At 42.2% G+C, this 13,026-nt stretch overlaps 1 protein-coding gene across 1 annotated transcript in view; it reads left to right on the top strand.

Moving 5' to 3' along the window:
• The window catches only part of gjd1a (gap junction protein delta 1a), a 28,544-nt gene extending 16,287 nt beyond the window's left edge, over window positions 1–12,257 (top strand). Inside the window, exons 2-3 of the mRNA XM_072675651.1 lie at window positions 7,743–8,214; window positions 8,987–12,257. Of these exons, the coding sequence (XP_072531752.1) occupies window positions 7,743–8,214; window positions 8,987–9,349 (835 nt within the window). The 3' untranslated portion in view covers window positions 9,350–12,257. The remainder of the gene's footprint in view (window positions 1–7,742; window positions 8,215–8,986) is intronic.
• Window positions 12,258–13,026: the final 769 nt, after the last annotated feature.

The raw sequence follows: 13,026 nt of genomic DNA, 5'->3' as shown, positions 1-13,026 counted from the left end.
CACCTGCTGATTTCTGAGATACAAAAAATTAATGTCTTTCATTTTTATTCAGCAAAACGATGCTTGTACTCAAAGTTGTCAGGTTTTGTTTGTGTTTATTTTGTGTGGGATTATTCAAAATACATTAATCTCCAAAGAGAATGCTTCACCAGAGTTAGCTAACAAGCTAATTATCATCTGCAGTGCCTGGGCTGGTACACAATGCTGTGATCCACTTCCATGGAGTTCCATGTAGGAAATTTCAACTGGAACGCCCCACAAGTCAAATTTCCTACTCGGCAGCTTGGGAGAGCCTCACCATCCTCAAATTCAAAATCCAGGGTGCCACCACTGTGCATCAGCAGTAGTAAAAGCAGTAGTATTATACTCTTTAACACTTCTATCTATTTGTGTCTCATTAAATCAGTCGGACACACAGTACTGTCCAGCGTCTATCTGTGGATGGGTTTCTGTGGCGTTTGGAGGTGCAAAATACAACATCATGTGATGTTGTCAACTGGTATCAACTGGTGTGACGTCATTCCCAGCTCTGAGTTCCGAGGTAAATGGAAGGCAGCATAAATAAAAGGAGGTACAGCACTAGGCTACATTTTGGCTGGAGACAGCAGATTGACCACCAACATGGTTGGAAAAATGGTCTTTTGTTCACATTATTTATTTATTATTTTTAACAACAACAACAATAATAATAATCAGTAAATCCTGTTACCACAGGTTAGCCCACAAGGTTTTGCATTGTACTACATTAATTCTTTCAGAACCCTTTCAGTACAGTGGAGCTGGAGGTTAATGGCTAACGTTGCTAAACACCAGACCCTGTAAAGCAGCTAAAACTACTGCAGGAAACCTTTTTCACACCCCTGACATCTCTGTACAGTAGAGCTTGTTGTGCCGTTGTTTTTAGTGTGCTCCTATAGCGCCTTGCAATATTTGTACAATAGTGCTTATCAAGGTACCTAACTTGCTAGCTGTTGACATTTGGCTCGAAGTGCATCCCATAATTCCCTCAAAGTATCATGGGACGTGTGCGATATTGCGGATAGAGTGGAGTCGGTGCGGTCGCCTCCAGCTCAGCACAGTTTGCGAAAAACCATGCTGTATCTGTCTCTGTCAATCTTGCTCTCCATCCATCTTTCTCTCTCGTTCTCGCTCTCTGTCTCTCTCACCCTTCTATTGATCTTTCTGTCTCTCTCTCTCTTTCTTTCTCTCTCTCTCTCCTTTCTTTTGCCGAGTAGCCTTCGACTTTCTCTCTCTCTCTCTCTCTCTCTCTCTCTCTCTCTCTCTCTCATTCTATCACTGTGGTCTTTTAGCTCTCCTCTCTGTCTCTCTCTCTCCTTTCTTTTGCCGAGTAGCCTTCGACTTTCTCTCTCTCTCTCTCTCTCTCTCTCTCTCTCATTCTATCACTGTGGTCTTTTAGCTCTCTCTCTCTCTCTCTCTCTCTCTCTCTCTCATTCTATCACTGTGGTCTTTTAGCTCTCCTCTCTGTCTCTCTCTCTCTCTCCTTTCTTTTGCCGAGTAGCCTTCGACTTTCTCTCTCTCTCTCTCTCTCTCATTCTATCACTGTGGTCTTTTAGCTCTCTCTCTCTCTCTCTCTCTCTCTCTCTCTCTCTCTCTCTCTCTCTCTCTCCTTTCTTTTGCCGAGTAGCCTTCGACTTTCTCTCTCTCTCTCTCTCTCTCTCTCATTCTATCACTGGGGTCTTTTAGCTCTCTCTCTCTCTCTCTCTCTCTCTCTCTCATTCTATCACTGTGGTCTTTTAGCTCTCCTCTCTCTCTCTCTCTCTCTCTCATTCTATCACTGTGGTCTTTTAGCTCTCCTCTCTCTCTCGCTCTCTCTCTCTCTCTCTCTCTCTCTCTCCTTTCTTTTGCCGAGTAGCCTTCGACTTTCTCTCTCTCTCTCTCTCTCATTCTATCAATGTGGTCTTTTAGCTCTCCTCTCTCTCCCTCTCTCTCTCTCTCTCTCTCTCTCTCTCTCTCTCTCTCTCACACACACACCCTCCTTCAATGTGCCCTTGCTCACTTCATCCATTCATCTCCCCCTCCCTCTCTCTCTCTCTCTCTCTCTCTTTCTCCACACCACTCGCTCGCTCTCTTTATCCTTCCTCACCAACCCAATATTCCATTAATCATCTCTCTCTCTTTCTCTCTCTCTCTCTCTCTCTCTCTCTCTCTCCACTTCAGTAGATGGATGGAGTGCTGAGTGCTTCACTATGTGGTTGCCGTGGTAATGGCAGCAGAGAGAGGGGGGCAGGGTGTGGCTAATTTAAAGACACACCAGGGGCTTTCACCGCTAACACGAAGCCGCCACGTCGCTAACCTCCCTATAGCACTGCACTAACACTAGTATATCTGTCATTCGTATCACTGACTTCCCTATAGCTTCCCCTGCGCAGCGCTCTGCTAATGAAGCATCTGTTTTCCCACACGCAGCACGCCGCAAATGTTAGCATATGCTATTTACATCATTAGCGTTTCTATATCCTGCTGCCTTGTCCAGCTCTGTGTGGTCATCACAGCATCGGTCCGCACACATCTGCAAGGAAAGCACTACGCTAAAGTTAGCATCTGTGCCATTCAAACTGATCGAGCCGTAGCATTTGCTACGCTAATGTCATTTTGTGTCATTTAGAGCTGCGGCTGCGACCTCTAATGCGTGTCAGTGTGCTGACTCCTACAAAACCCTGCTATCTTACACAGCCAGCAGTAATATTTCTGAAGCGTCTGTCTTTAAAGCGCTTGCTGTAGTGCTTATAGCTTGAGAAAGTGGCTCAAAAGAGGCAGTGACATGGCAGGATTTATGGCCTTGTTATTTAGCACAGCAGTCACACTGGTTCTGCCCAATTTCTGAAAGTGAACAGACTCAAATCACGAGACAAGGAGATCAGGCATCTCTGCAGGTCATACACAACGTTTTTTGCATGTTTGCATTGCGAGGCATGTATGTTTTATAGATGTATAGAGGTCTGCTGGCTTTAGCACAATTCTCAGGCCAAGTAGATATTATAATGATGTGCTGAATAATTATTCTCTATGAATAAATACCACATAAAGAACATGGTTTCTTTAAGAATACATTTTGCACAGAAATAAAAGTTTGCCCCTGAACAGCATTTTAATCTGAAACGCACATTTGACATAAAAATAAAACACAAAACATTTCATATTGACCAGCTGATTACATTTTACCTCATAGCCTACATGAATTATCCTTGTTGACATGCCTCTTTACAGTAAATGCTGTCAAATTAAAAGGTTTAAAGTACATTTCCTGGTGATAAACATGAAGAATAATGCTAATAATTGGAACTCCATGACACTTCTGTTTGTACATTTGAGTTTTTAGATACATTTTCAGGATGAAACCACTAGATTATAGAGAGAAGCCACAAGATCTACCCTGTTTGTGCGCGTGGCTTCTGCGCGAAAGCCATTGGCCATGCTATGTGGAATCATACATTCCCAACCTGGTATTACTTTCCTCGGTTTCCGGTTGTGATTTTTGCAAATTTATTGAAAGACCAGAACATATAAGAGCTGTCAATCAACAACTCATGAGGTTGAGCAGTATGCCGGACTAGAAAAAAAGCCAACTTTAGTCTAGCATGCTAAATTGCTAAGTCAACACTAATGGACTAAACCACAAAACAGGGCTAACATGGGCATAACTTGCTAATACCGACTAACCCAGCTCTGAATAACAGAATGAATTCAGGCTAAAGGACTCTCTTTCTTTCTCTCTCTCTCTCTCTCTCTTTCTCTCTCTCACCAAATTCTGGACTCCATCATCCCTCAAACATTTTTGTGTTTCTGTATCTCAGATTTAAACCTTTTTGGTACGAAGGCCAGTAAGATGACACACACTCACACTTACACAACATGGTTAACTGCTTCACAATCCAAGATTAAATACTGAACCCATTATTTATAACACAATACACACAAACACAGACAGAGACAGGACAGGGAGAGTGTGCATGCGTGTATAGATGCCTTCAGCTCAATGTGTGCTGCTGAACATGAATGGAGGTGCTGATAACGCACATACACACACACACACACACACACACACACATATATACACACACACACACACACGCAGTGGAAAGGGTGTGATGGCAGTAAAAAAACACCTGAACCCCACGATGGAGCTTGCTTTTTAGAGCGAAACATCTTCACACACACACAGACGTATGAACGTACACTAGAGATGCACAATGTGGGCAAAATACTATACTGGGATTTTATGTATTGCAATTTTATATTTTTATAAAATGCAATTTTTTTTTTATAAAGTCCAACTGTGACAGTATCTACGTCCTATGGCATTAACTCATTGCTGCATTCATCCAGTCCAATGAGCTTTTACCTTCTGCCATGTAGAGACTCTACATCATTTAAACAAAAATGGATGTATTATTTATCACCAGAAGCAGTGAGCTAACTGACTAATGTAAATAAGGCCCTTGATTCAGAAAAAAGTTCAGAGTTGTTTCTGAATTAGACAAGAAGCCTCTCTATACTTGATGGCAATGATCAAAACCAGGTTCGTACCCCTCAGGTTTCGAGTACGGCTCAGTTTGACCCACCTTACTTCAGATCACATGGAAGACAAGCACTTTGCTCTGTTCTGGCACCAAGGTAGTGGAATGAGTTTCAATTGTGTGTCGTGGGCTAATGGGTATTGGGCGTCTTCTGCATCTGGGTATCCGTACTCACTTTTTGTGGCAGTATCTATCTAGTTTGGGTATGTATTTGAACTCTAGCCTGTTCACACTAGGTTGGGGTATTTTCTGAACAGTGAACAGCGTCACACTTCTTTAAGTTGCTCTATAGAAGGGCTTCTGCTAAATGCCATAAATCTAAATGTAACACGGCTTACTCGCATGAGCCCTATTTACTTGTGTACCTTAATGCAGCAATTAAACAGAAAGTGGTTCAGTGTGAACACATGCTGGAGTTAAAACTCGAGTTAAGCCGAACTGGCAGGAGAGCCAGGACCATTCCAGGGAAATTCCCAGGAATCTTGCGCGTGGTCCGAAGCCAATACGTTACTGGGATGTCTAGATTAAAGCCAGCTGATTGGAACACTCTTTACTTCACTTCTGTTTTTACATTTGACTTTTTAGATACATATTCAGGGTGAAACCCACATGATTATGCAGAGAAAAGCGGCAAAATCGACCCTGTTACTTTCCTTGGTTTCCGATTGTGATTTTTGCTAATTTATTGGATGAATTGAACATATAAGAGCTGTCAATCAACAACTCAAAAGGTAGAGCAGTATGTGCATGACTAAACTACATACATTTTTTTAAGCCAACTTTAGTCTAGCATGCTAAATTGCAAAAGCAACACTAATGAACTAAACCACAAAACAGGGCATAACTCGCTAATACCGACTAACCCAGCTTTGAATAACAGAATGAATTTGGGCTAAAGCAGGCTCACCCTAAATTAAAGGTTTTATTTAGGCTAACACAGGCTAGCCTCAGCTAATAATGTTACAGTTAATGGAGATATAGAGAACAGAAGGACTCCCTGAGGGTTTTTAAAGAGGGAAATGACAAAGTATGTGAGATTGGGCTTCACACCAGCAAAGCAAACCAATTCTGTGGTTTCTTGTGTTTCGTTAGTTCAGCTTTCAGTGTCCAGGGAAAAAAGCACTTTAGGGGTGGATTCTGTACACAGTTCAGAAATATTGAAGATGAGGGCTGTTCAGGCTGACAGCATCACAGCCTGTTTAACAAGACTTGGTAAAGGCGTTCATCCTGGTAAAGCACCTATTAAGAGCTGCATGTGTGAATGATGCTAAGCCCCAAACATCAGATGTAACATTCCAGATTCTGAGTATGGAAGGGGACATGAAGCTGAAGCTCTTATCCACAGTGACTTACAGGGTTAGGCATATTACAGAGATTTACCAATGTAGTGTTTGGAGTCTTGCCCAAGGACTCTTAATGGTGAAGCACAGCGTAGTCACCCAGACCAGAAATCAAACCCCAATCTCCCTGATGCTGATAGCTTACTTGCAGGTGGTGGTGGTGTTATCCATTGCACCACACCAATCAGCATATTAAAACCAATATCAGGATAGTGATATCATACAGCCTTAAAGTGCACACACACACACACACACACACACACACACACATACACACACACACACACACACATACATACAGGCACACTTTCAGCTGTCCTTGTTCATTTATGCTGCAGTAAGTGCACATATGGTTTCTCTCTCGTTCTCTGTGTCTCTCATACACACACACACACACACTTAAGCTGACTGTGTCCTTCATTCACCGCTGTAATAACCTTGCTGTAGTGCCAACTATGACGTCATCCATAGCAGGCAGGTCACACACACACACACACACACACATACACACACACACACACACACACATACGCATTTATACACGTGCACACTGCTTCAATGGCCTTAATATAGTGTGGCCCACTTTTTAGAACTACTGGGCACACACACGCATATGCACACACACATGCACACACAAAATCAAGAAAAACAACAGTGACTTTTAGATCCATTATAATTTTGAAAAAAAAAAAGAAACATCCAAATATGGCAAAATTATGCAAGGTGGAAGCTGGAAGAGTTTGAATATTCCTAAAGCCAAAATGCAAAAAATAAATAAATAAATAAAAAGAACTGATCCAAAAGAGGTTGCTTCTGACATTCTGAAATCTCCAATCCAAAGCTGCTCTGAGGAATGGCTCTGCACTGCTCCCCCAAAACTAGTCTGGTGCATTTGCACTCCCACAGAGTTTAGCCCTTATGGGCCACTGCTCATCTTTCCTGGTGTCTCTAAACTGCAAACAACACAGCCACAGACTGTGAATAAAAAAATATGTGTGTGTTTGTGTATAACACGTTCTGCCTGTTTGAGATTTCACTTTTAGAAAACACAATTAATAATGTTTATATACAGTGGCATGCAAATGTCTAAATAGTTATGAGAATATTAAATGAACTGATCTCCAAAACACATGTAGAGTTATAGACTAACCTTTATGTTCTACATTTAAGTAAGAGTAGTGATTTATTTATTTATGTATTACATTTTAAGGCTATTGCTACTTTATCATTATACAGCAAATACAGCAAATTTCAAAACTGTATAAAAACTCCTTTAAATTTACTCCTTAAATCTGTCACAGCCAATCAGCAGCCTTCAGAAAGATCTAGCAGACTCTAGAGTGGTCCCTCTATTCAGTGTTTATTAAGAGTCATGAACATTATAACTGGCATGCTGGCTTAGTGTTCTTCACCAAGCACATTGAACTCCAATGATGTTTCAGTGGCAGTTGACAACTTGCAGTGGAGCTTTATGTGACTCAAGGGAGAATTGAGGACAGGGAGAGTCCTAGCTAGTGGGTAGGAATCAGATATGACAAAAACAGCTATTAGCTGTATATTATGGTTTCTGAAGCTTCTGGTCTCCTGCAATGTCCTTCCTGTACAATTTCATGAATACTTTCATTAATGGGAATGCTGACGCTAGTACAAAGGAAATAGACAGGGAAGCAAGCACTTCAGTGATATTTGACTGTACGAAGTGTGGTGGAGATAAGCCTTCATTAAAGCGATGCAATGACTGACTGACCTTCATCCTGTAGTGCCAGGCCCTAATCCTATGTATACTTACACATAAACACAGCAGTTGTGTAGCAATTATGGCAAAAGGAATTGATAAGCAGTGAAATTCCGTCTCTCTGTGCAGGATCCTGCTGACAGTAGTGGTAATTTTCCGGATCCTGATCGTGGGCATTGTGGGAGAGAAGGTGTACGAGGACGAGCAGATGATGTTTATCTGCAACACACTGCAGCCGGGCTGCAACCAGGCATGCTACGACAAGGCCTTCCCTATATCGCACATCCGCTATTGGGTCTTCCAGATCATCCTGGTGTGCACGCCCAGCCTGTGCTTCATCACCTATTCCGTGCACCAGTCGGCCAAGCAGAAGGACCGGCAGTACACCTTCCTGCACGGGCCCTACATTGACCACGGGCACGGCCCGAGCCGCAAGCTTAGAAACCTCAACGGCATCCTGGTGCACCCGGACTCCAAAGACGAGCACGAGTGCCTGGAAACCAAAGAGATCCCCAATGCGCCCCGCGGCCTCACGCATGCCTCCACCAAAAGCGCCAAGACGCGACAGGCGGAGGGCATCTCACGCTTTTACGTCATCCAGGTACAGTCGGCCATGGTCAGGGATATTTTTGGTGGGCGCAAGCAAGGAAGTAAAAGAACAGTTGATATCATGCTTCTGTTGTAGCATCTATTATAGGTAACATCATAGAATACAATTTTGGAGGTTTGGTGAGAAACAGAGTCAGAATTGTTTACATGGTGGTGAATGCTGAATTTTTTAAGCTCTGCAGAAACACTGCAGTTTATGTGTCAAGCAAAAGGCAAAAGGTTTGGAATGCTAAATTTCATAACTACTGGAGGTGTGCATCACAAAACCCTTCACAAACCCTACTGAATTGAAAATAACAAATGTTTGCAAATGTAAGAAAAAGGAATGTCCCAATTAAGGTTTTTACCCCCGATTCAAGTCTCTTAATGCTAACTGCGGCTGATACCGATCCTGTCCGATTTTTGTTTTTAATAATTGATAATTGATGAATAAATGATTTACTGTTTGGTAGCGACTTTTTAAATGACTGTTTTACTTTCTAATATCTTACAGGTCAGTCTAATTAATCTACCTGAGCATTCAGCTCCCAGTTTCTGTAGAACTCTGCAGTCAGATCGCTTAGTGTTTGTGCAATAGCTTTAGCCTGCTACTCGGTTATGAATGCAACTGTATTATTTACAGAAACACAAAAGTCAGAAAGGATCGGTATCAGCCTCAGTTTTGTCATTCTATTGCGGGATGGGAATAATGTTGTATCTTCCCAATGGATATAATGTTGTTATTGTTGTTATTTACTGTGGTCTGTTGTTTGGCTCTGCTCTAGGTGGTGTTCCGTAATGCGCTGGAGATCGGCTTCCTGGCCGGCCAGTACTTCTTGTATGGCTTCAACGTGCCGGCCATGTTTGAGTGCGACCGTTACCCGTGTGTGAAGGAGGTGGAGTGTTATGTGTCACGGCCAACTGAGAAGACCGTTTTCCTTGTCTTCATGTTCGCAGTCAGTGGCATCTGCGTGGTGCTCAACCTGGCCGAGCTGAACCACCTGGGCTGGAGGAAGATCAAGACGGCCATCCGTGGCGTCCAGGCGCGCCGCAAGTCCGTGTGCGAGGTGCGCAAGAAGGACCTCTCGCACCTGTCCTCGCTGCCCAACCTCGGCCGCACTCAGTCCAGCGAGTCAGCCTACGTCTGACGGCGGGTAGGGGAGGGGCTTCGTAGGGGGTGGGCGTGGCTCACAGGGCGAAGGCCACGCCCGGTCTTTGTGACTTGATACTGAAAGTATTTTCCATGGGCCGGACAATGGGGAGAGAGGGTTGAGAGAGAAGCGAGGGAAGGATGGACTGGCAACTGGGAGACTGAGAGGAGGGGGAAAGAGTGAGGAAAAAGAGAAGGATGGACTGGCAACTGGAAGACTGAGAGGAGGGGGAAAGAGTGAGGAAAAAGAGAAGGACAGACTGGGATGGGAGAGAAAGAGAGGGAAGAAGAGCTTTGGAACGAAAACAAAGAATTTAAAGAAAAGGATTTGGGAAAATACGAGATGAACAAACTCAAATGAAAAAGAAGTTCATCCTTTTTCATGATAGAAGAAGACTGGAGTCTGTATTACAGTAAAGGAGGATGTCTCTCAACCCTCTTAACACACACACACACCTACACCCACTGACGCATGCACAAAGAACACACACATGCACGGACACATGCACTTGAACATGAACACACACACACACACATCTCCCCAAGGCCCACAGAAGTTTGTTATTGTAAGAGATGCATTGAAAAAGAGAGACTTATTTGGAATGCCTGTTCTTGAGGAGCGCAAGAGACAGAGAGAGCAAGATCGAGCGAGAGATAGAGAGAGGGATATGAGGGAGCCACGTGATTGGATATGTGAAGCTTTTTCAGAGTTGAGGTTGACCTATCCATGCTCAGCCCACAAATGCAATCTTTCATAGCTACTGTGGCTAGGTTGGACAAGCTTCACATAACGTTGACAAAAAAAACCCATTCAGCCTAATGAGAGACTATAGCTCACAATTTTGGACAAGGTTTGTCAAAATACCTACAATTAAAATGAAAAGCTATTTATTTTACATGCCTCTAAAAGGTCACACTGTTAGAACCAGTGAGCACTGTCTTGAGCATCCAGTTTTGGTCAAGACTTAAATTGGCCCATAAAAAGGCTTAAATGGACATAAAGGATTTTTTTCAAACTATTTTAGATGTATTAAAAATATATATTTAAAAACATCACATGAAGGCCTTCAGTGTCGTCTCATTCGTGTCTTTTAAAGGACAAATTTAATTGTTGTTTCCAGCCTATACAACCTTATCTATGGAAACAATGGTGTCCAACCATTCAATATTCACCCCAATTCAGTCATGTACAATACCACCGATAGTTAGGACGTCCCCTGTCAAACAACGCCACCAAGCTGGGACGCGACGTTCCCTCTTGGAGGAGAATGGCAACCAGTAAATCTGCCCACGCAGAGGGAGACCTTGGACTTCCGGATGTGAAATCGCTGGGGATAGCACTTTTGTCTCCTGGAGCGATTGCGTAGCATTTTAAACCAGAAACTGAACGTTACGTAGAAAAACCGTTCTTGGATATGGTGATTTGTGTGAGATTATTACAACACTCCTGAACATAGCAACAGTTTTGAATAATTGGTCTTCACATCATCCAGATCATTTTTTACATTTGCTGATGTTTTAGAGAATGCCAGACTTCATGTGTAAGCTAACTGACTGTGGGAATTAACCAGGAGGTTTACGTTTTAATAAGCCACTGTTCAGTTTAGGTAAAGTATCGCTTCTCTGATCAAGTGAATGTTTCTCTTATCAGTAAACAGCATCTCATTTCAGCACTATATATTCTGTGTTTGTGTTCCTATGTATGGTGCTATATATGCTGTGCAGTTTCTTCTCGTTCAGTGAGTGCAAGCAGTGTCCACCTTTGCTAAACTAATTCATTTTCAAGTCAGTCTATTAAAAAACAAATTCATTTATTGCATTAAGTGCTGAAATGTTCTCACTGTTACTGAATCTTATGTCAATCAAATGTAAATTGTCCATCTAAAAAACAAAGTGTGCAAAGTGCGCCTTCAGTGTTTGTTGTAGTGTTGCATCTACTTCCGTGCAAATTAACAAGTAAAAACAAAAAAGAAATCAGGGAAAACTAGAAATGTGAAGAAATAAGCCTTAGCTTGTCTAATCTAGAAACGATAGCTGAGAAAGAATGCATTTCTGGGCTGAGCGTGAATCGGTTAATTCCACTCAAATGAATGAATGTTAACTCGCTCTCGCTCCAGTCTCTGCAGATCTCTGTCTCTCCTCCTTGTGCTAATGCTAAAAATGTAGCATTTATTTATAAAAAAAAGACAAAAATGGATAAAGAAGAAGAAAAAGAAGAAAAAGGAAAACTGACCCTCTGATAAGCCCCTCCCCCCCTTCTACAGCAGCCGGGCAAAAGCACCTCCCCTCAGTTCCGGACATAAACGTAAATACAACCACAAACGCGAATGCAAACAGCTGTCAGCATTCACATCCACTGTCGGTCACCTCTACTAGAGCCCGTGCAGCGCTGCCTGTTCACCACTGTACATAGTTTAGCGATTATCTTATGGATTGCTAGCTTTAATGCTAAATAAATAGTAATAAATAAATAGAGAGAGGGAAAGCAAGTTCTAAAGAAGACAGTGTTCTTTTACTATTTGTTTCTCAGAGTGTAATTGTATATTACAAAACGAAGGATGGAAAATTTGATTTTTTGTTTTTTTTTCTACTACAGACTTCTCACGTAGCCTACCTTTCGCAGAGGAAAAAAAAACACGGCATGTTGTTAATGCATTACTAGAATGGCTAGACTGTGTCCTGGGCTGTATTTATATTTACATAAGGGACATTTCTTCTTTTTGCACCCTGTTTATGTGCAGATATTTACTCTGAAGCATGCAGAAAACTATAGCACCATGCAACATGGAAAATTACGGGAAAATAATGGCTCCAGTATTGCAGCAATAAATATATATATATATATATATATATATATATATATATGAAAAAAATAATTTATGTGAACAAATAAAGAAATCAGTAAACAAAGGTGGAAAAAGCTCAGCTTGCTTTCAATGGTGTGTGCACTCCTTTTTATGTCTGTCTTTCAAAATGGGTTGAAAAAGAACAGTCTGATCTTTAGGATGATGTAAGGTAAGGGAATACCTACACACACATACACTCACACTCACGCACATGCACAAATCTGACACGATGTGGGACATGGAAGGACAATAGAGGAGAGTGTGTGTGTGTGTGTGTGTGTGTGTGTGTGTGTGTGTGTTTGCTGCGCTGACCCAGTTAAGAGAGCAGTCACACCCTAAATAGGTTGGTGCTCCTGAGCCTAATGCTCTGCAGTTCTTTTCAGTCCTTATGAATGAAGGTGAATCTGGGAACATATGTTGTGAGGCATGCAATATTTGTAGGAGAAGAAGAGAACCATAGACAGGGGGACTACAGTGATATACTAACCATAACTATAGAGGTGTTTGCTGAGCATCGGCTTCAGAACAAGAATAAAATGGACTATGGTATTGCTCACTTTGCAACAAGAAATATCAAGGTCCAATAGAACTTTAATATGCTTATGATTTCTCTGTGATTCTTGCATTTACACCTTCAGTTTTACAAGCCACATCCAAGGATGGTTGACTATAAAAGGTACAGTTCCTGAGGAAAACGCGAGTGATTGCATAAGCAATTCCCAGGTGGTTGCTATTTTGCTCCATGGGGTTGCTATGGTGTTGCTATGCTTTCCAAGCAGCTTAATCTGTGGTGTTTCTAAGCAGTTGCTATGGTATTCCAGGAGGTTGC

Source organism: Salminus brasiliensis, chromosome 1 (assembly GCF_030463535.1).
Source record: "Salminus brasiliensis chromosome 1, fSalBra1.hap2, whole genome shotgun sequence".
Classification (NCBI taxonomy): domain Eukaryota; kingdom Metazoa; phylum Chordata; class Actinopteri; order Characiformes; family Bryconidae; genus Salminus; species Salminus brasiliensis.
This window is presented reverse-complemented; position numbering and strand designations above follow the sequence as displayed.